The 24539-nt window shown below is 36.4% G+C and overlaps 1 protein-coding gene across 6 annotated transcripts; it reads right to left on the reverse strand.

The window, feature by feature from the left end:
• Positions 1-1928: 1928 nt before the first annotated feature.
• Positions 1929-23716, reverse strand: LOC307167335 (B-cell receptor CD22). 6 transcript variants are annotated; one of them, XM_079886344.1, is made up of 19 exons: positions 23521-23716; positions 22879-22923; positions 13357-13389; positions 12839-12886; positions 12325-12735; positions 11191-11508; positions 10858-11112; positions 10483-10749; positions 9931-10194; positions 9559-9837; positions 9128-9391; positions 8339-8590; positions 5043-5127; positions 4802-4910; positions 4529-4659; positions 4158-4215; positions 3941-4050; positions 3718-3772; positions 1929-3558 (listed from the first exon to the last, which is right to left on the reverse strand). In XM_079886344.1, exons 4-19 carry the CDS (start codon positions 12873-12875, stop codon positions 3298-3300), a joined length of 3156 nt encoding a protein of 1051 aa, XP_079742470.1. In that variant the 5' UTR covers positions 12876-12886; positions 13357-13389; positions 22879-22923; positions 23521-23716; the 3' UTR covers positions 1929-3297. The 6 variants fall into 6 exon arrangements, with proteins under 6 accessions (XP_079742470.1, XP_079742473.1, XP_079742471.1 ...); XM_079886347.1 differs by having other exon boundaries at positions 4820-4910; positions 23521-23610; XM_079886345.1 differs by lacking the exon at positions 22879-22923 and having other exon boundaries at positions 23521-23647.
• Positions 23717-24539: the final 823 nt, after the last annotated feature.

Here is a 24539-nt window from a genome sequence, read left to right on the forward strand (position 1 = left end):
TTGAGCATATCATGGGTGAAGGCTACCTGACTTTACAAACATTTGACATATTAAATAACTAAATAGCATCCAGTGTCTAGCAGTGTAGCAGCATTTACAGCTGAGGGAATTCCAGGAGGGACTTCAGAGTCACTCCCAAAGATCCAAGGGCCTTCATAAAATGTAAGAGGTTTACATATGTGTTATTTTTTAGATAGGCTATTTTTGATATTTCCATTTATTTTACTTTGAGGTTGGGTTTTTTGTTGGTCCTAACAGATTCTGATGGTAATATCTGTCTTTTGGAGCCTCCTGTCCCAACAGAACCCCAGGCAGTCGTAAGTCGCCTACTCAATACACCCGAAATTAAATAGTGTTATAAAGTGCACTCGACCAAATGCTCATCTTCACAGGACGATGAGGATAAATAGTTTCTGCTGCCACAGAGAGGCCTACAGAGGTAATGTTAATATTATGTGTCTACACATCAAACAATCTACACATTCAGATTTTTTCAAATTTTTATGTGGATAATCTAAGTTTAAATCTAAGTATAAACGTGTATTCTTATCTCTCCCTCCGCCCTCAGAGTGTGGAAGAACAGCAGGAGGACGGTCCATCAACTTCTGTTGCACAGATGAACACATTTCAGTGATTTCCAGTCAATGTCACAGTTTAATTCTGTAGAATTTGTTTAGAACTACATTATATAACTCTAATCTACTACTGTATTTTCAGTTGCCAGTTAAGGAGTTATATAGACTTCATCTTATAAAAAAAAAAAATAGAAAAAAACTGCAGTAAAAATAGCAATATTTTATTTATTAATAAAATATTAATTTTATTAATAAAAATTTACTGAAAGAATGAATGAGTTGTTTAAACACCGCTTCCCCTTTAAAAAATGGGAGGAGACTGATAGAAACTCTGGGTTTACTGAAGAAAACCTGCTCCCGACCAGGTTAGGTTCACAGAGTAAGTTACCATGGTAACTGACCCTGAGTATAAGTTACCTCTCTTTCTGAAACAGGCTTGACTTACTCTGCTTTCTCAGGTTTAACATACCTCCCATTCTGAAACAGAAAACTCAGAGTTTCCCTCATTTCAGGGTTAACATACTCAGAGTTTTCTCTTAACCTCCTTTCTGAAACAGGCCCCAGGTCATAGTGAGGTTGGACCTTCAAGCTCCACTCATTACATCCAGAGAGGGGCCGCTGGGAGTCAAGCTCCACCTATCACATCTAGAGAGGAGCAGCTGGACGTCAAGCTCCACCCATTAGATCCAGAGAGGGGCAGCTGGACGTCAAGCTCCACCCATAAGCTCCACCCATTAGATCCAGAGAGGGGCAGCTGTACGGCAAGCTCCACCCATTAGATCCAGAGAGGGGCAGCTGGACGTCAAGCTCCACCCATTACATCCAAAAAGTAGGGGCTGGACGTCAAGTTCCACCGATTGGCTCTGCATTGAGCAGTTTCGCATTTTATGCGACTGCTAGGGATGGGGAAATGAAGCCTCATGAATCACTGAGGCTATTCAAAGCTTCAAGAGTGTTGAGAACAGCGCCATCTGGTGCTTATTTAAAATAAAGCAGCCAGAAGCCTGTGTTAGAAGCTCTGGCAGATGAAGCAACCACAACACACTCCATAGTTTCAATGTTATGTGTACAAATAAAAGCCTTACATGTTTGTGTTTGATTTGTTCATTAAATAAATTCATTTTCCCATTAAAGTGTGACAAAATATAATATAAGCTTATGATTCAATAAGATTTAATGTAGGCCTACTCTCTCTCTCTCTCTCTCTCTCTCTCTCTTTACACACACACACACACACACACACACACTCACACACAATGAATAAGGACATTGTCTGATAGGATCATCTGTTATTAAATGCGCTTATGACACTTGTTACTGATAGTGCTTAATCAACTGTAGGAATGACAGAAAGGTGATAAAGTTTTTAATTATTTATGGCTGTTGCCATTACTCTAAATACAAACTATTCACCAAACACCAACACCCTATCCCCTCTCCCCTAATCCCACCCTAAACCCAAATACCAACACCAAATTACCTAAAATCACCAAAAAGTGCAAAGATTTGACAAAAAAAAAAACACACAACAACAACAAAAAATAATAGCCTAAGTAGTGAAAAATATTTTTTTTCTTATTTAAATGTAATATATTGATTAACTTTCAAAGTACAGCACTCTCCTCACGAACCCATCAACCAGACTGAGGCAACAATGACTCGTTAAATACGATCTGGAGTTCGAGCCTTCTGACACCCAAAGCGAAAGGCGCACGTGACTGGAGAGAAAGTGAGGCTTTGTTTGTCATCGATCACGTGACTCTAGTAAACCAATACACACCCCGATACGGGGCTTCACTAGAAATTGTGTCGCTTGTGTGATACGCGCATCGAAGAAGCTTCAGTGCCATACGTAACATCACTAGCGACTGCTGTGCTTGAATGGGGAGCTCTTCAGGATATTGTATATTTATTAAACCTGTTGTCCTGGGGCATTTGCTGCAGAGTTTGAATTATTATTATTACTGTCTTTATATTAGGCCTATATTTATAATAATATAATAATTCATTACATTTCTATAGAGCTTTTCTCTGTACTCAAAGCGCTTTACAGAGAAGGGGGGAATCTCCTCAACCACCATTTATTTATTTAAATATCACAAAAAATAGTACATTTCACTAAGCAATAATGCATATGCATGAAGTTTCATGTTAAATGCATCACACTGCAGTTATTTGCAATTATTTGCTTCTCATATAATAAACCTGTGATGTCATCCCTTCTTGAATTCAGCCTGGGAGACTTTTTCTTTTATTCAAACAAGTCATTTATGGATACAGTTTTATGCAACCAGTTGTTCTCAGCAAAGCTAAAGTTCAGCAATATGGTAAATGTTAAGCATGTGCTTTTCAGTGGCAAACATGTTTCATAAAAGTAGATAGCTATATTGTTACTTTTCACAGTATATAGTGAAACAATATCCACACTATTTATTGGGGAAATTGAACTCATGAATCCGTTTTCCATGCAAGCACAACTGAAATGATCACACAAATATATGGCACATTGAAATAATATCTTTAAGCATAATTCGGAATATTTCAATATTATATTAATGCAATGGCAAGTCACACTGAAAAAAATAAAAATAGGAGTGGAAGGCATTCTTACTACTCTAAGAGAATCATAATTTGTATACAATTGTCTTAATTATAACTTTCAAATAGCATAATAACAAATAACTAATACTGTAATTATAATACAGATTAAGGTTTTAATACTTCATTTGGAAACTCCCACTGTTTCTGTTTTTATGGCTGAATATTCAGTTCTGTCCTCATCATCAGAGCTTGAACTGCTAAGACGGCTCCTCTGGTTATGTTTGGGTTTTTTAACATCAGGTTTGGCAGAACAAGACACAGTGGAGTAATTCACTTCATCTTCTTCACTGGTATCAGATTCCCAGTCTATATTGGTGAATGGAAGTCTTGAGGCACATGTAGAAGAAACATTCTCATAATCATGATTTTCTGATTGGGAATTCTAGGAAGAGGAAGAAATAGTAAAACAAAATGCTCTCAATATACACTATAAAAATTTGCTTCACACGCTTTTTGGTGTATGCTTATTGTAAACAGCTGTTCGCTTGGTACATTTCAAGAAATAGAAGAGAAATATTTTGTTAATGCTCTTACGGCTTACCTTTGGCTGCTTATTTTTTGACACCATGGCATAGACTGTTGAACCTTCAGGTGCTCTAAAAACACAATCATATATTTAACAGCAGCAGCTGATTGCACTCAGTCACATTTTTAAATTTTATCACCTAAAACATTTTTAAGCTCATCTCATTATCAATTTAAAGATAAGTGTTATTGAACTTGTGGGGGTGCAATTACTTCTGATTTTTATATTTTACATTTACCTTTTTGGCTCATTTTGTCCCTTGAAATCAAGAGTGACGTAGTTTAAGGTAGATGTAGCTGAGTTATTATCTATATTTCCAGGTTTTTGTGGTTTTGGGGAACGTTTTCCCTGTAAGAACAAAAAGACATCTTTCTAAGTGTGAAAATGTCAGTTGTTTGTTATTTTGATGTTTCAATTACATCCTCTTGCATTTAAAAGAAAAAACACTCTCTAACCTGTTTCATTTGTGGCAGTTTAATGGCAGAATACACTGTGTGGATATTAGATTTCGGCCTTAAGAGGAAAAAAAGATTAATTCATTTTATGACAAAAAGTGGACAACATTAAAGGGATAGAAAGTTCACCCAAAAATGATAATTTGCTGTTCATTTACTCATCTTCAGGCCATCCAAGATGTAGGTTCTTCAATAGAAATGCAAAGAAGATTTTTAGCTGAAATCGTGGTCCTTGGTGATTCATATATTGCAAGTCAGACAAAAAAAAAAACCTACATCTTGGATGGTCTGAGGGTGAGTAAAGTAACAGTAAATTTTCAATTTTGGGTGAACTATTCCTTTATTGTCTCCATCAGTTCTGGAGCTGTTACCCTGGATTGAGGTCATCTGCTCGTGTAGGATCTTGGGAATTGGGTGTTGGATGTGATTGATCAACCCTTCCATGAAATGGATCAGGAATCTCTTCTATTGACAGATTCTCCCGGGTGTTATTTTGTGATCCCTGAGATTTAAAATATTCCAAACAGAACAGACTTTATCTCTTATTAAACAAACCGATACTATTTTGCATTTTTAAAACAATGCTTAATAAAGTGAGTTCAAGTAAGTAACCCAGTTACTGAAACAAATTTAAGTTAAATAACCAATAAAAGTAAGTTTGCCACTGTAGAAGAGCGTGACAGGAATACTGGGAAAAAACACAATGGATTATCTGCTCCACTTTGCGGATCTAATCTTGCCTTGATGATAGTCCTGCAAAATAATGAGCACAATTATTGGAAGATGATGACTGGAAGAAAGAAATAGACCTAAATAGTGTAAGCTTATTTTAAGACTATTTTATTCACTTAAGCAATTAAAAAAGAAGAAGAAATAAATAGGTACCTGCGTATCAGAAAGATGGCCACAGCAATGAGAATCAACAGAATGATTGGTAAGATTATCTGCCAGAGCACCTTAAGAGAGTTACCTAAAATAAGAGAGGTTTGGGGAGATGTCATGATCACATCATTTTCAAAACTCAACCCTGACCATGACTTAATCTAACCTCAAATTCAAAACCTAACCCGGTTAAAGGGGTGATGAACTGAGAAATCAAATTTTCCTTGAGCTTTTGACATATAAGAGATCATCATACTATAATAATATCCTGTAAGTTTCAGAACTGAAAACTACCTTGTTAGTCCAATAAAAGCTTTTATAGACATCAGGCTCAGCAAACGACTCGTTTTTCAAAGTGGGGAACTATGACGTCAAAGAGGATAAAACACCGCCTCCACAAAAGTAGATCAACTCCTACTTCAACACGGCCTGTTTAGCCCCGCCCACCGATTCGCCCAAACATGCTAAATAACATAGGACGACATGATGATTGCTAAACCGGATCGAGCTACTTCCAAGCAATAAACATGCTGTTTACTAAATATTGTACAGCGCCTGTTTGTGGAAGACGACATGTCTGCATAAGCTTCCTTCAGATTCCAGCATGGTTAAACTTTATTAAATCAGTTAATCACAATTTCCCTACGGATCTGCCAGCAACATGTAAGTAACCATGTGTATTCTAATGCCTGATCTGCGATCAGTGATTTCTGATGTGTAATTATTCAAGTTCAGATATTTCTCTTAAAATCGTTCAATACTGTTTATGCATCAGTGACTAAACGATCAACTTCACATAATTTCTCGTAGTATTATGAAAATAATATTTTTAAACTGTTATTAAATTATATACAGAAAGCGATCAAAGAACGATCCCTTTCCATTCACCCAAGCTGTCAATCAAACAGCACAGCGCGAGCCGCGAGAGCTTATCTGGACACTTACCAAACTCGTGATGAAATAATGACACTGTTACACTACACAACGAAGCTCTTACTGTGTATTCACATCGTGTTTGCATTGTGATTTGGTGTAATCATTTGTGAGAGTGCAAAAATTGCGTTGCAATGATAAGATCTTTATTCACGCGATCAACAGACTGTCTGTCATCTGCTCAGTGCTCATCATGCTGCAACCTTTCATGCGATGTAATAGATTTAAATATAATGCTTTAAACGATACTTTTCACGATTTGTTCATCTTGATAGCTGTAATAGTAAAAACGTAGTAAAAGTTTTCGAGAGAGTTCATGTAATACTAACTATTTCATATGCAAGCATGTCAGCCAATCACAGCAGTGGGCGTTTGCACTGCAGTCTCACAGCAGACACGCCCATTAAAACGGAGCGTTCAAACCTGAGGCTGAAATCAGGCTTGGAAAAATGGCTTTTATTTATAAATTATGACAATTTTTGATGTAAAAATCATACTAACATTATAAGGGCACCCCAGGCAACATTATAAAATAATAAAACAATCCAGTTCATGACCCCTTTAAAGTTTTAAAGTAGTCCAAATATTGCAGCATTTCGCTTTAATCGGGCATTTAGGATTTGGAGAAAATTATCCTACTCCCTGAAGGATATCATTAAAATAACTGTCTTCAGATATCACAACAATCTCTGTGACAACCCTACACTGTAAAATAAAGAGTGTCCAGGTCAGATTAATGCTTAGCCAATCAGAAGGCTTGTGAGGCATTTCTGCCAGACAATAATTTTGGGTGTTCACAGTTATTATGGGAAGCTGAGAGCCTTGGAACATGCACATTTTGGGGCAAAAAAAAAAAAAAAAAAAAAAAAAATATATATATATATATATATATATATATAAATTGTGATTTATTTTCTCACAGTTGCGAGTATACATATCACAACTCTGACTTTTTTCTCACTTTTGCGAGTTTACATCTCACAGTTCTGGATTTTTTCTCAGAATTTTTTTTTTTCTTTCTCAGAACGTCTTCGCGGAGAGCTGAGACATTGCAATGACAGCAACCCTACAGCAAGAAACTATGGCTGTGATATTTTAGTGCATTTCTTTCCTTCACAGCGGTGCACTTTTGTTCCTCACTAAAAGCCCAAACTTAATGTCTAAATCAGCTAGATCAGTGATTGTAGGGAAATACAGTCTACTGTTGCTAAACTGCAGGACGTGCTCGATAATAAAAACAGTTATTTAAAGCTGCATTAAGCTGCGAAAGAGATACTGTTTCCAAGCGGCTTTCTGTGCACGCGCTCCAAGACTGAGTGGATCACGGAGAAGGAAAGTGAACTTTGAGCTTCGGGTTCTAAATGGTTAAAAACACACAGAAATGTGTCAAAATGCCCAGCTTGATGAGTATTTACTTAAATACCGTTGGTTATGTCTTAAGTGAACAAACAGTTGGGAAATAAGTTGCGTGTGTAACAGTATATTGGCTCCGTGCATTCGGTCTAAAAGTGACAGCAGCCTAATATGCCTGCTGTCATCTGTGTCATTAATGTTAATCAAACAAGAAAAGACAAAGAGAATATCACTCATTGCACTTTATCATGATTAATCTATATTTAATGTATACAGTGAAGTCATTGTTTTACATTTAAGTACTTTCTGTTGATAAAGACTGTTCTGTTTTTAATTTTTGTTATTTATTTCACAAGTATGCTATATTTGATGAGCTCTAGTTGTTCCTATTCACCTGTTAGAGAGGGAATGGAATATGTTGCACTTGTTGCTTGCCAATAAATAGAGAGTTGTCAATACTTGCTCATCTCTTATTTTTTTAATACTTAAAATGCATTGTTGTTAAGAATAGTATTATTTCAGTGATCGTATCGGTTAGTACTGCTTCCAGTTATCAGTGATCAGCCTCAAATATCCTGATAGGAGCACCCTTATATCACGCAATTCTGAGAAAAAAAGTCAGAATTGTGAGATAAAAAGTTGCAATTACTTTTTTTATTATTATTATTATTCCATGGCAAAAAAACAGCTTCCATACGAAAATCAAAAAAGGAATATAAAGAAAATAAAATTCAATAAAAAGAAAAAAAAGGACCAAAAAAAAAAAGCAGAAGCAAGACGAGGGGGTTTTCATCGCAAGAGGGTAATGAGCGCTTGACAGATTCAGAGCTTCCTTTTATTTAGAACAGGTAAATAACTTTCTTGCTCACCAGTTACGCTAAAGCGGCAGTTGTAGAAAAGTGTCTAAACTCTGGCGGAAGAAGTTCTAGAGAATCTTTTATTTGATTTCGCTACTCTAGTCATTAGCATTTTATTATTTGATTTGTTTTATAAATGTAGAATTTCATACTTACAGCAGACAGACAACTTGTTTTGTGATTGTGATTTTCCGATTCTATTGGCTGCTTTACAGTAATACGTTCCTGGGTTCTGAGGTAGAACAGTGAAGTTCTGCTCGTCTGACAGGACGGTGGCATTGTCCTCCTCACTGTACCATTTGTAGTCAGTGGCGGGAGGATACGCATCTGCACTGCAGGTCAGGTAGACTGCAAGCTCACAATTACACTCAGCTGTCTTATTATGGACAATATTTATGTTTGGAATATCTGTAGAAAAAAGTCAAACAGACAGTAATATTAATCCATTCAAGTAACTATCATGAAAAACTGCGAATTTATATCTGACTTTTTTCCTCAAAATTGTGTGATATAAACTTGCAATTGCATGTTAATAAGTAAAAATTGCGTCAGAAACTACTATTGGCAGTCAGAACTACTTGAAAAAAAGAATTGTGAGATATAAACTCGCGATTATGAGAAAAAAGTCCGAATTGTGAGATATAAATTGCAAAATGCAATAAGAAAAGTTTTTTTCTCAGAATTGGAATTTACATCTTGCAATTTTGCCTTTTTTTCTCACAGTTCTGACTTTTTCTTACAATTGTGAGTTCATATCTCACAATTCGGACTTTTTTCTGGCGAGTTTACATTTCGCAATTGTGAGGAAAAAAATCATAACTGTGAGATAAATAGGTGCAATTATCAAAAAACACTGGACAATATTGTATCTTTTAGAAAAGTCAAAGAGGCATTTTTTGCTTCTAAAAGCTTATGTGTGTCAAATAACTAGGAAAAAGTACTCACACTTCACCCTGATGTCTACTGATTGGGATCTTGTTTTTCCAATGTAATTATTCGCAATACAGATGAACTGACCAGAGTCAGAGATATTCAGAGAATGAAAGTGTAGTTTCCGTTCATGTCCAACTGTCTTTAATTGCCCATTGAATTTTTTCATCCACTCAAATGAGGACACAGCAGGTTTAGAACGAGCGTCACATGTAAGAGTCATCTTACTCCCAAACGTTTGTTCTCCTTCAGAACTTGCAGTCACATTTTTAGGTGCATCTACAAACACGTGATTAGAAGATGAAATCCAAATTATGTTAGTTAAAGTAATGCTCAAAGTCTTATTGATTGGTTTGGTGGCTTCAAAGTAAATTAAAGCATCTAATGTTCCTCAAGTCCTTGAAATATCTAAAATACTTGTAGATATTTTAATTGATTATACTTACACAACACAGTTAGCTCTTGTTCAGTTTCTAGTTTTCCCTCTGAATTCTCTGCTTTGCACTTGTACCTCCCTGCATGTGACTCAGTTACGTTCAAGTATATAGTTAACTTGTTCTCAGATTCAGTGATGTTCCCTCGATTGTTTTGAATATTTCTGATATCCTGAGGTCCTGTCACGGTGAGCGTTGACATAGGAAAGCTTTGAACCATGCAGATAATTGGAAATACTTCAAACTCTTTCAATTCACTCTTCATAATCAAACTGAGGTTATATGGAGGATCTGCAGAGTTTATGGAGACGTGAAAAGGCACAATGATTTGGATGTGTGATATTATTTACTTTGACTTTAGATTTTAGAACAAAACAGACTTACAAAGCACATCAACATTAAAGGTGTTTGAACTTGATCCAATGGCGTTGGTAACATTACATGTGTACTGCCCTGCATCCTTAATGGTCACATTTTTAATGTTTAACTCTCCAGTTTGAACTGAAGATTGGAAAGAAGACAGTCCATGTATCTTTTTCCAAGTGTACTGTTCTGGCTCAGGGTTGGCATCACCTGAGCATGTCAAAGTCAGTCTGGAGTGCACTTTTACAGAGTGTTCGCCTTGTATTGTGACGTTTCGTGGTGAATCTGTTTAAAAACATGCTTTAGAAAGCTTAATATTGCACGCTGTAAAATACATGCAGGCTTTGGTAGAAATATATAATTATAATTAATTTATGTGAAGAGACTCAGCATCTCACATACTTTCGGTAATTAAAAAAACACATTAGTTCATTTTGCCAAAAAATGTACAAATGTTGAAATACTACAACAAGGGATTAATCACAGCTTCATTAGGTAACACTAATGTGGGTTTCGAATATTTAACATTTTATTTAAGCATGTTTGTAGTAAAATGAAAATGGCAATACTTACACTTTACAGATACTGGGATTTCATTTGACTTCTCTTTTTTTATACCATTATCAGCCTGGCAATAGTAAGATCCTCCATCGCCTGCTGTAACACTGCTGATGGTTAATGTATCACTAGTTTGTTGTAGCATACTGTTGTCATTGTGCCATATAAACTCTGTGACTCGTGGGTTACTTTTATCAACTGAACACTCAAGAATCAGTTCGTCTCCCTCTTTGAGATCTTCAACACTGACCAGAGGTTTCACTGTGACACCTTTTGGACCATCTGAAGGCACAGGAAATGCATTTTGATTTCAAGATTACAAGTGATTTGAGCTGATTATTAATTGGGGTTGGTTTTTCTTCATCTGTTTACATAAAACACAAAACTCACATTTCACATCAATTTTAATGTTATTTGATTTCATTGCTCCATGCTTGTTTTTAGCTTCACAATAATATTCTCCACTGTCTTCTGGTTTCACATTATTTAGTATCAAGTCAGACATTTGAGACACTTCTATTTTCTCCTTTTTGAACCATGAGAAGGAGACATTAGGGTGACCTCTGCTGTTGCATGAGAGAGTGACAGAATCTCCCTCCTTCACATACTCAGAGCTCACTTCTGCAGTTGTCTCTTTAGGTCCATCTGGAGAAGAAAAAGAGATGAAGCGGATGGCAGTAAATTTACAGTGTTTGTTTACAGACACATGATGTAGACACTCACATTCCACAGACAGAGTGATGTTTCTGATCTGGAAGCTGTCCTGAGCTTGGGCTGGACGACAAGACAGAATTCTTTCGTCATCCTTCCATGTCACATTGAGTTTTAGTTTGGTGACACTTCTGCCCTCTTCTTCTTCATTCTCTATTAGTACATCAGTTAATGAGGACAGCCATTCTTCCTTTTGACCTGATGTTTCGACAAGCCACTCCGGATGTTTCAAGCAGGAACCAATCGTGGAACAGTTAACAGTAAATTCTTCTGACTCCTTGAGTGAATTATTTAGCTCTGATGGTACAACCTGTACCTTACAAGGGTTGTCTGAAATAAGTAGAATATGGAGTGAAAACAAGTGATCCAGAACCAAAGAAATCTATATTATCAAAGGGTTAGTTCACCAAAAATAATAATAATAATTTGTTTACCATCATGTTTTTCAAAACCTGTTTTTTACTTCTCTCAGTAGAACAAATAAAGAGCTCCAAAGATGACAAAAATCAAAGACTCAGGCACAATATTCTTCTAAAGTCATACAATTGGTTTGTGTACTGAAATTTAAGTCATGAATCACTGATAATCTTCTCTTATGTAGATAAAAAAAAATGATTATTCACATGTACTGTACTGTGCTGTACTGGCTTTGTACTGTACCGTGTTTGGCATCAGCTAACGGAACATTCTCAGAACTTTGGTTAACATTTTGGCGAGGTTCTTTCTTAATAATGTTGCCTTAACTTTTGCATAGTCAAGAAAAAATCATTTTTAAACATTGAAAAATCTGGACATTAGGAACATTTAGAGAGCATGCAGAAATAACATTTTCAAAACTGAATGGGAACGTTAGCAAAACGTTCTTAAAACATATTTTTGCTAACTGGGATCTACATGTAGACTAACAATAGTGTCAGGGTCGTATGGATTAAATTTTGTATCACTTACTGTTTGTAATTTTTGGAGCCCTTAGTCACATTCAGTTTCATTGTCTAAAAAGCAGCATGAACTTGCTGATAAACGTCTGATTTATGTTTCACGGAATACGGATAGACATGAGGATAAGTAAATGATTACCTTTTTTATGCAAGAAAACAACCTTTAAGGAAACAACAAATTGGTCTGATTCAGTAAATCACTGCTCACCTGTAACTTTGAGACTCATATATTTACTCATGTACTTATAATCTCCTGAACCAATGAATCTAAAGCCGTAGTTCCCACTGTCTGTTTTTTGTAGATCGGTGATTCTTAAATTACATTGTATCCAGACGTTTATTTTCGATGTTGGTGTTTCATTAGTGATGTATTTCACCCTGTTGGAGTAACCCGGTGACTGTAGACGTTCTGTTCTGATACTGTATACAATAGTCCCATTAAACGTTTGTGAATTCTTATCATAAACTGGATCTTTAAACCACAGTAGTGCCAAATTATCCTCTTTCTTTAAGTAATTACAGGAGATGGTCACACTTGACCCTTCTTCTTTTGTTTCTGTTTCTTCAGACACTTTTATTAGAACTTCCGATGATCCAGCGAAGGAGCTTGTAAGAATAACTGCAGGAAAAACAGCATCAGTAACACTTATGTATACCGAAAAATTAGGGCAATCGTTTTACAAAAATCAACATATTCAGTATATAATCCAGACAATACACACCAAACAGAAGCAGAAGAATCCCTTCAGGAACCATCATTCCTTCAGCTGCTAATTAAATAAATACATTTATATTATTATGTTGAGCACCAGTGTCTTCATAACAAACTCTGACAGCACAGTTGCTGCTTGTCGTTGTGTGTGGGTGAATATGTATATTTTGGTGGTCACAGCTGTGAATGAGTAAGACGGTTTCTCCTTTCTTTTTCACACCTTAATTCCTTTATTCACCCTGCATTTACAATAACAAATAAATCGGACCTACTACTCCAAGTTAAATAATGTATTGCTATAATAATTGACAAATATTATTCCCTACATAGTACATAGTAAATCTAAAACTTGAAGACATCAAACATGTTGACACTCAAATTACTCGATCACATGCCAAAAGGTTTTGTTTGAAGAAGCACAGTGCTCGTCTTGCATGAGCTTTTCAGTTTAACAGATTGTGTAATTTGACAACTAAATGTGTTTTACTACAATAAAAAAATAACGAAAGCCAATGAAAATTCTCTTACCTTCAAATTGAATAAGTTGTTCTCAATGGGCAGCTTAACAACGTTCAAACCGAGAAACAAAAGGAGAACTTCAACCATGTGTACTTCTAACTTGTTATATTTGCATACATAAACATTCAGACATAAAAGAAAAAGGCAAAAATAACATATTCTTGGTAGAGATAAAGAGATATGTTAATTCTGTCATCTGAGCGTGAAGTTCACTTCCTGTGGCAGTGGTTAGTTCTGAGTCGAAACTATTCAGAAAATAAAACCCTCTCTAATGTACGTATATAATGTGCTGCTAGATTAGCAGACTAAAAGTGCAGCGTGGAAAAGTAAACATGAGAATCACACACACACACTACTGTAAACCAGCATAATTTATTGAATGTACAAACCAAATCTAACAGTTCAGTGTTCAACGAGGCCTATATTTTATTTTTAAAATATAGATTTATAGTGTTGTTCATTAACTATGTTTTCATCCACCTATTGCTATGCACATTTTCAGATAAAAAAAAAAAAAAACACTAGATGGAAACATCAAGATACATTTTCAAATGAGCAAAACAATTTTTATCCGATAGTAAGACATGCGCATAAACTATGATGGAAACACATTTACTAAATAAATCCCTTGACGCACAACAAAAAAACTCACGTAACTTTGCCTCAACAGAGGATGTGATTGGATAACTGGACTAACCAGCGGGCCAATTTCATTGCACAGCATCTAAAATGTTGGTTTGATCATTCTGAAATGTCTGAGCCAAAGTCTGTCATCAAAATGATTTGGTATAATGACCTCCCAGAAGTCTCTCACTTGATTGTGTTCCCAAACACCAAGCATCCAAATAAAAAAAATGACAGCATTTATTGTGTTTCATCTGCACACTCAGACGCAAGTCATTTATGATATACAAAATATTTTTTTATTACAGACGTGTTGCCTCAATTTCCCAGGAAGTAACCATTTTGTTCTCTTGAACACATGGGGTGGAAATGCTGCTTTATTAACAAATGTTTTATGCGCTATTCCAATTTTGCACGCAAGATAAATTAGCAACTTTGGATGGAAACATAGCTACTGCCAAGTAGACATTAAAGAATGAAGTTTGGGTGTATTCTTGTAGACTACGGTTGATAGGGATTAAATCTCCCCTACTGATCACATTTCTAGGAAGCAAGAAAATAAACAATTGCTTGACCTGATCTTGTGTGTCTTTAATCTCCAAGAAGCTTTTAGTTCGCTTCAAGACCTCCCCGCACGAGATCGCCATTCTAAAATATGCACTTTATCCCATCATACAGTGCTGTGTTATACCCTGGATAGCACAGGCTCATCAGTTGAAGTCTGAAGTCGGTTTCTCCTCATGAACATTTTTCGCTTGGTGAGCTAATAAATTATTAAAAATCTAGGTTACTCAAGCTGCAAAAGTGAGAGTCTGGGGAATATGGCGACGTAGACGTATATAGATTTCTTTGGACTTTACTCCTTAGTTAAAGGTACACTATGTAACTTGTTTTGTTCAAAATTAACCAAATTTTAATAATGAGTGAGTACATCATAAATCCATCTTCCAAACTGTGTTAACCTGATAGAATATATTGGCAAAAGTTTTGGGACGTATACCTTTACATGCACATGAACTTTAATGACACCCATTCTTAATCCGTAGGGTTTAATATGGAGTTGGCCCACCATTTGCAGATATAACAGCTTCAACTCTTCTGGCAAGGCTTTCCACAAGGTGTATGAGTGCGTTTGTGGGATTTTTTTTTTTTTTTGACCATTCTTCTAGAACTGCATTTGTGAGGTCAGGCACTGATGTTGGACGAGAAGCCCTGGCTCGCAGTCTCGGCTCTAATTCATCCCAAAGATGTTCTATTTGGGTTGAGGTCAGGGGCCGGCTTCACAAAGATAGACTTTGACTATGGCTTAGATATAGTAGATAGTCAGACTTCAGATAGACATCTTAATCAGACCGTTGCACAAAGCACTTAAGATTCTGACTATCTTAAGTAGGACTACACTGCAATGCATTCTGGGTAAAATAAGACAGTTTTCAAAACAAAAAACATGGCGGATGGAGTAAGCGCATTCAACCGCTCAGTGCAGTTTACCCCAGCGGAAAATATGTGTTTGTTGGAGGAGTATAACAGTTACAAGGACATTTTACTTTGGAAATTTAGCAACAAGAAGAAATGTTTAAATTATGAGCCATTTTCCCTTTTCTATTGGCTGTTTGTAATGTAACTGATTGTTACTGCTGGTTGCCAAGGTAACAGAGTCTTAGACCTAAGTTAGCCTGGGGGTAAGGTGTCTAATTTTTTGGGTCTAAATCAGTGGTTCTCAACTCCAGTCCTCGGGACCCACTGCTCTGCACATTTTGTATGTCTCCCTTATTTAACACACCTGAATCAGATCATCAGCTTGTTAAGAGAGACTCCATGAACTGAACTGAGTGCACTGTAATGAATTGCTGTAAAAATTACAGCATTATTTTACAGCAGCTGGCTGTTTTCTAATAATACAGCATATTGCTGTAAATTGCAATGCATTCTGGGGTCACTATAGGCGGTTTAATTCAAAATACAGAATATTGCTGTAAATTTCAAATCTTCTGAGGCATTGTGATCTTTAACGGTCGTCGACTTTCGGGTAGCGCAAGAGGAGTGCTTCACAACTCTGTGGTAAGTGACTTATTATTTCAGTTTCTTATTTTTCATGTTTGGTTACTCGTAGATTATGAAGGTAACGTTATATTCGCGGTTCATATTGGTAACCCCGGATCACGCATCCTCCGACCGCGGGGCGCGAAGGAGACTTGCGCCGGGCTTCAGCAGCGCGGACGCGGTAGTATTTTACACATCTCACCCCGGCGCTACAGCGGCTATGGGCAGAAAATGTAATGGCTCCTATGTTAAGAATTACATGCTTTAATGAAAACAGTCGGTATTCACACGAGCTTCGTGTTGATCAGCACACTTATTTTATGGTGTAAATCAAATCAAAATCAAGTCATCTGTTAAAATGGGCGCCGAAATGAAAACGCCGTTGCTAAAGCCTTGTGTCAGACCATAGACTGCCGTCAGACTCACGGAGATTTGTTTCATATAAATTCTGAATGATGCTGTAATAATAAGTTACCAGTTTTGTTTTAATATGCCGGTGTAAAAATCCCTAGTTGGCTTACATTTCAGGACTAATGTGTTTTTTTAGCTGTAGCCTACTCTGTGTGAAATGTGCTTATTGTTTGTTTGTAATGCCATTGTTAACTTTATTTATAAGTAGTTACATTTATAGTTTAAATGTAAAAAGCTGAAAAATAAAAATGGTATAGTTAAAAATAACTATTGTCACATGTTGTATTGTTTTAGGAGACACTTTGACAATTGGACACTGGAAGGCCAAGTTGTGTGTGTGAGGAGGGCTTTCAGCCCAGCTTCCTGTCTGACCCTGCCATACTGTTCACAGCATATTACACATTCAATCAGGAGGAGGCAGTTTGTACCTTGGAGTTCATTCAAAGGTAATGATTAAATTCTTAAAAACCTCAGTACCTGCATTTTACACATGTATTCAGTATCAGAACTTGCCTTTTATAGATATATTATCTGTTGAGGCCTTTAACACAATGTTTCTCAACTCGTGAAGAGAGAATTTTTAAGGCGAATGATTTAGATGTCTAATGAGTTAAATCAGGTGTTTTAATTAGTGGACATATAAAACTCCCTGGGAGGTCATGACTGGAGTTGAGAAACACTGCTCTTATATGGTCCAATTTCAAAACCATGATTACAAGCCTCAAAAACTTAAAACTAGGGCTGTCAAAAGATTAATCGCGATTAATCGCATCCAAAATAAAAGTTTGTTTTTAATAATATATGTGTGTGTACTGTGTATAATTAAATTTGTATATATAAATACACACACATGCATGTATGTATTTAAGAAAAATGTGTTATTTATATATTAAAAAAATTATATTTATATATAATATAAACTATATAAATATATATACAGTATATGTATGCAAATATTTCTTAAATATATACATGCATGTGTGTGTATTTATATATACAAAATAATTATACACAGTACACACACATATATTATGTAAACACAAACGTTTATTTTGGATGCGATTAATCGCAATTAATCTTTTGACAGCCCAACTTAAAACCAATCTTAATTACATATTGTCTGTTTTTTAGGCGCTTTGTATGTATTAATCCGGAAAGAGGAACAAAGAAGCCGAGAGGAAAATTGCCATCTAAAACGACAGGGCAAATGGTACAGAAGAAACAGGTTGCAGTGAACCCACATGTTGCCACTCTGCCCAGCAAAGTGATGGATTATCAGTGGAATTTCTGAAATGTAAGTAGTACACACACACACACACACACACACACACACACACACACACACACACACACAGAGATCTATTTTCCTTTAATTGTAACCTTTTAATATTCTCTATCTGTCTCTAAAGCCCCTTTCACACAGCGCGATGATCCTGGCAAATTACCGGGAAATTGCCAGAACACCTTCTGTGTGAACGCAAACACGACCCGGGACTGATGCCGGCATCGATGCCGGGTTGGGGACCTAGAAACATTGCCGTGTTCAGTCCCGGAACGCGCTCTGTGAACAAAAGCCGTAATGCTGTGTCGTAGTGATGACGCTGAAGCCGGGATCGTTCGCCAGCTGTGAAACGGTTCGTAATGCGCAAGTTTATGATCGAATCAGAGAAAAAAATGCACAAGCGTGGTTTCTCGAGAGAGAGAAATCGCAGCTCATAAGCAAACTTAAGATACTGCTGAAACATTACAAGTCACATCGATGTCACGTGTCTTTACGGGATTTTTACGGGTTGTGTGTGAACGGAACGCACTCTCTTATTCCGGAAAATCACTGCCAGTGAATGAACCAAAATCAAACGAACCCGGGTCAAATCCCGGGTCACTTTATCCGTGTATTTTCCGGAATCTCTGTGTGAAAGGGGCTATGTATCTGTCATCCCTCTATCTGTCTCTGACTGTATCATTATGTTTTGTAATATATCTAATATATTGTCCTCTTTGTTCTTTTCAATGTTTCTAGCCACTCTTTGCATCCTGTGATGGAACAGCATTCTGGAGCTGAATTGTTCTCCATTTTTGATCAGAAGTTTGTTGGACTCACTTGGGGCCTTGTTGTTTGGACATTTTTATCTGGTAATGAAGTGGTGAAAATTCATCCGTGTCTTTGTTTTTTATTATGATCATGTTGGTCAACTAGTGGTTTTAAATGTATGTTGTTTGCGCATTTCTTCTTTGTGTGAAGGGCCATGACGGCTAATTTGTTTCAAGTAATTTAAAAATATTGAATTTCATGTCCATTTAAAAAATAAAAATACAATTTTGTAAATAAAAATGAAATCAAAATAATACAAAATACACTGTTTTATGACTTTTTTCATGCAGATTTTAAAGTTATAAATTAAATCAATTTTGACCTGTTTTTCAAGAATGTTGAATTATTTTTTTTTTTTGAAGTAATAGGGGAATTAAGTTGTGCATTATACATTTAAATTGTTTAAAGCTTATGCAGTTGATGAATAATTTACATTTAAAATTCATCTGCCAGTCATTAATATTAAGAAATCAGGAAAATATATTGTATATACTCCATTTTACATACTTCCTCTAGATATAGCAAATACAGAGATTCTGTAGCTTACTGTAAAAAAAAAAATACAACAATTAAAAATTTACTGTAATCAGAGAATACAGTAAAATTCTGTAAATTAAATTACAGAAACGCTACTGTAAAAAATACAGTAATTGGCTGGCAACCCTGCTGCCAGTATTTTACTGTAAAATTTACAGGTAATTTTTAACAGTGTGTGTCAGATAAGAGAGACATACAAAATGTGCAGAGCAACGGGTCCCGAGGACTGGAGTTGAGAACCACTGGTCTAAATTAAGTCTTGCATTAAACTATGAGCACATTTTAGACTTGTCTAACACTATAGACCGGTCTAAAATAGCTTTTTGAAACAGGCCCCAGGACTCTGTGCAGACCAGTAAAGTTCCTCCACACCAAACTCGCTCATCCATGTCTTTATGGACCTGTGCACTGGTGCACAGTCATGTTGGAACAGGAAGGGGCAATTCCCAAACTGTTCCCTCAAAGTTGGGAGCATGAAATTGTCCAAAATATTTTGGTGTGCTGAAGCATTAAGAGTTCCTTTCACTGGAACTAAGGGGCCAAGCTCAACCCCTGGAAAACAACCCCACATCATAATCCCCCCTCCACCAAACTTTACACTTGGCACAATGCAATCAGGCAAGTACCGTTCTCCTGGCAACCGCCAAACCCAGACTCGTCCATCGGATTGCCAGACAGAGAAGCGTGATTCGTCACTCCAGAGAACACGTCTCCACTGCTCTAGAGTCCAGTGGCGGCATGCTTTACACCATTGCATCTGACCCTTTGCATTGCACTTGGTGATGTAAGGCTTGGATGCTGCTGCTCGGCCATGGAAACCCATTCCATGAAGCTCTCTACTCACTGTTCTTGAGCTAATCTGAAGGCCACACAAAGTTTGGAGGTCTGTAGCTATTGATTCTGCAGAAAATTTGGCGACTTCTGTGCACTGTGAGCCTCAACATGCGCTGACCCCGCCCTGTGATTTGAAGTGGCCTACCACTTCATGGCTGAGTTGCTGTTGTTTGCAATTGCTTCCACTTTGTTATAAAACCACTAACAGTTGACTGTGGAATATTTAGTAGTGAGGAAATTTCACGAATGGACTTATTCCACAGGTGGCAACCTATCACGGTACCACGCTTGAATTCAGAGCTTCTGAGAGAGATCCATTCTTTCACAAATGTTTGTAGAAGCGTCTGCATGCATAGGTGCTTGATTTTATACAACTGTGGCCATGGAAGTGATAGGAACACCTCAATTCAATGATTTGGAGGGGTGTCCCAATACTTTTGGCAATATAGTGTATAAGTGTTTATTGTAGAGGGAAATTGCATTCATTTGTCATTAATCCGTGCATTTCTTGTCATGTCTGTAAACAGAGAAAAGTACCACACAAAACTGATTTCTACCTGGCAAAGCGGCATAATAAAAATTGAAAAATGTTTTTTTTTTTTTTAATAAGCCATATAATTGGATAGATCAGCCCTCTTTAACTATGTGTGGAGATTTTGCTATGTTTTGTTGTAGAAAAATTGATATTTTACTTTTTTTTTTCATTAACTTTCTTAGACATTGTTTTAAGCATTGTTTCTCTTCTGGAATTTATGTATATTTGTACACCTGACGTAAGCAAGACACACACAGTAAGACAAATGGTTAAGAACCTTTAACTCTTTAGGTATGGAAGATAATTTAGCCAAGGGGGGTTAGAGGGGTCATTCTGTTCTAAATGTGATGTGGATGTGGCCATGCTGGGTGAGTGGAAAACTACAGAGGAAAGACCTTGAAGGAGGAGTATAAGAAGGGAATTTCCTGGGCTGGATGTCAGGTCTTGCTCACGTCACGGTGTAGCTGCTGTGATTTTGTGACTAAGCCTCTTGCAAGAGAATAAATATCTTTTAAAATACTATTTGATTCTTGGTGTCTCTTATGCAGTGATGATGATTGTTTAATTATTGTTTTTGCCACAACAGTTTCTTAATAACAAAATAATACAGATTAGATCTGTTATTGATCATACTGATCATTTTTCCATGGATGAATTGGGAAGTTGTCCACATAAAATGGAAATGTTCAGGACAGTAAATAAAGAGAATCTTCTGCAAATGATCTCTCAGCTAAATTCATCTTCCAGCTATATTGATCCTACCAACAGTATTTTTTAAAAGAGGTTTTGCACTGTTTGATAGACTATGTCTTTGATAGTTAATTGTTCCCTGGAGACTCAATAACTAGACTAATTTCTAACATATCATTTTTTAGTAGGATTTTAGAAAGTTGTGTTGCAACCGCTAAATCAATTTATAGAAGGTTTCAGATAAGGTCATAATACAACATTACTAAAGGCAGTAAATGATCTGAGATTAAATACAGATAAAGGTAATGCATCGGTTTTAATCCTCTTGGATCTAAGTGCAGCATTCGACACGGTTGGTCACTGTATTCTGCTAAACAGACTGGAAAAGCTAGTAGGTCTCTCTGGTAATGTTTTAAATTAGTTCAAAACGTACATTACAGAAAGGAACTTTTTAGTTTATATAGGTGACTGTATATCAAAGAAGCATGAAATATTACATGGCGTTCCAGAAGGATCAATTCTTGGGCCTGTTTTATTTTCATTATACATGCTCCCTTTGGGCAGCATAATTCAAAAACATGACATAAATCATGAATATAAATTATCATTTACATGCTGATGATACAATTGTGTGATACACTGTTGTATTAGAGAGGTTGTCTGACTGTCTGTCCAGCATTGTAAAGTGGATGAATTTTGCTAAGAAACTCATTCATGTTTTTATCTTCTCTAATATTGATTATTGTAATGCTATATACACTGGCTGAATACTATCGATACAAAATGCAGCAGCCAGAATACTAATGAAATTAAAAAGGAGAAAACATATTATATCGGTTTTAATGGAATTACATTGGTTACCAGTTCAAAAGATTTTCTTATAAGGTTCTTTTATTTGTTTATAAAACACTGCATAATCTGGCACCTTTATACATTTCAGACTGTCTGTCGAGATGCGTTCCAAATCGTAATTAAAATCCTCTAGCGCTAATCTTGGCACATTATACAGTAAATCATAAACGATCTGGTGGTACTTCTTTTAGCCACTATGCTCCAAAAATTTGGAATTGTCTACCAAATGAAGTGAAAGAGGCTATAGCATTCATATTTTTAGTTTATACATATCTTTTTAAAGTCTGTTTTATGTTTTTATTTTACCTTCTGATTCTCTTCAGGTTTTTTTTTATTTTTTTTATTTTTATCTATACTATTTTATATTGATATTGAGGTGAAACTATATAGCCAATTCCTTTATTTTACATTGTGAACCTTTTATAGTTTTCGAATATTTTAACATTAACATTGTATGAATTTGTATTCCCATTATTTGTTTTTATGCTTGTAAAGCAATTTGAGTTGCATTGCACGTATGAAAAGTGCTATACAAATAAATGTTTATTATTATATTATTATTATTATTATTATAATTATATGTCACAAAAATGTGGACTCGGAGGAAGATTGTGAGGGCTTAGGGTTCCATTTGGAACAGGTTTGATTTATATAAATAAATCCTTTAGTGATATAGGCTTGCCAAATGCATGCGAGTCTTGAAATTATGTTGACCACTGGTTGATTACAATGACATTCTATAAATGAATAAGGCCTACTACCATGGTCAGTTTGGCCAGAATATCAGTTATAAAAAATAACAGCGTTTAAATAACTTAGACTAGCAATCGTTGTTGACAACTGTTGTAACGTCATTCAATTAAAAAATCATTTTCCCATTAGTCAAAACAACAGCATAAAATATGGCACTTACATGCTCAGATGACATCTTTTTTGGATTTCCATGTATTCACCGGTGCTGCAAACCAAATTCATCCATAAAGACACGCAAAGTCGAAACACAACCAAGACAATGCTGTTCTGCAAAATGCATGCATTTTATTTTTTAATCATTTGAGTGCCAAAAGTTAAATAGTGTACCTTTTAACGGATTATCTAGTTTGTTTAGCCCGTAGTGCTTATATTGTTGAAATACTCAAGCATTTTTTTTTCTTTAAGTTAATTTTTGACTTGATAAGCTTAAACGAGGAAATCAAAAAAAATTGTCACTGGCAGTGGATGCTAACAACGATGAGTGGTACAACTGAAAAACAAACTGAAGGACCACTCATATTCTCCAGAATTTAATAAGCTAAGGTAAGTGGTAAAGAATAACTTGTATGAGAAATGGATTTCAGCAGGTAATTTCCACGTGTCCCCTCCACAACACTTAAGTATTCCATCGTCAAAAAAAAACTAAATCCAAAAGGAAATCTCTCATGACATGAGCATCAAAAGAACATCACAGTCCTAAACGAGAGAATAGACTCCCTTGAAGAAATGATCAAAACAAATTCAAACAACACTGAAGAGCTGAAATCATCACATTTATGTCAATGAAGAATTGTAGACTTACAGAAGTGCAAAGGCGAATTAACAGCCAAAGTTGCCGAACAGGCAGGTGCTATTACTCATTCGGAAAGCAGAATCGTGAATCGCAGAAACTAAATGTTCCAGAAACTGAAAATAAGAATTTTAAGGTCAAAGTGACGGAAATATGCTAAGGAGTGGTGTCTGAACTTGTGGAAAAAAATGATTGATGCAGAGGATGTAGCTCGAAGATTAGGAAAGCCAGTGTCCTGTTGCCTGAAGGCCATTATTATTTTGTTTGTGCTTCACTGGGTAAGAGATTATCTGGGAGGATGCAAAAACAATGATTTCCTCAAAGAACACAAACTCTGCTTTGGATAAGAACTGACAAAAGAATCATTGGTGCTGACCTTAATTAGGGGCCAAGCACTGAAAGTGCACCTATTGAAATCGTTGCCATTCTTTATTATTATTCTTACGCTTTGGAATTCTATGGCAGCCAATAGTAGTCTCGGTCCCGATCAAAGTGAACAAAGTTTTGGTTCATTTCTAGTGTGAAAGCATTTTCTGTATGTAACAGACGCACGTCTGTTTACAAACCAATCAATGTCAAGATGCAGCCCACATAGATGATGACGACAGGACACAAGTATGTCATGTAAAGTTCTGCCAGAAAGACTCGGGAGAATTAATGCTGTAGCATAGACATTTATTAATGAGCTCAGCAAGCAATCAAATTCTTTGGCGGAGGCCCCGTTCATGACTCGAATTCCTGGGGTATTGAATCAGCGACTGCTGACTGAAGATGAAGGCAGGGGCGCCGCTCACCCCCTGAGGCGATGAAGGGGGCCATCTGGTGGTGGTGGGGTGGATGGAAGGGAGGGCGTCTTGAAGACTTCAGGTTGGAGAGAAGAGCCCATTTAGTGATGTTGGGGATGGTGAAGGTGGACACCTGGGTGGTCGTGATGGGGGGGATGGAGGAGAAGATCCGTCTTAGTGGTGGTGGGGAGGAAGGTGGTGGCTGGAGCAACAGCATCTGCGGACTCAGATATGAGTAAGTGCTGC

This window comes from Squalius cephalus (genome assembly GCF_949319135.1).
Source record: "Squalius cephalus genome assembly, chromosome: 11".
In the NCBI taxonomy this organism is placed as follows: domain Eukaryota; kingdom Metazoa; phylum Chordata; class Actinopteri; order Cypriniformes; family Leuciscidae; genus Squalius; species Squalius cephalus.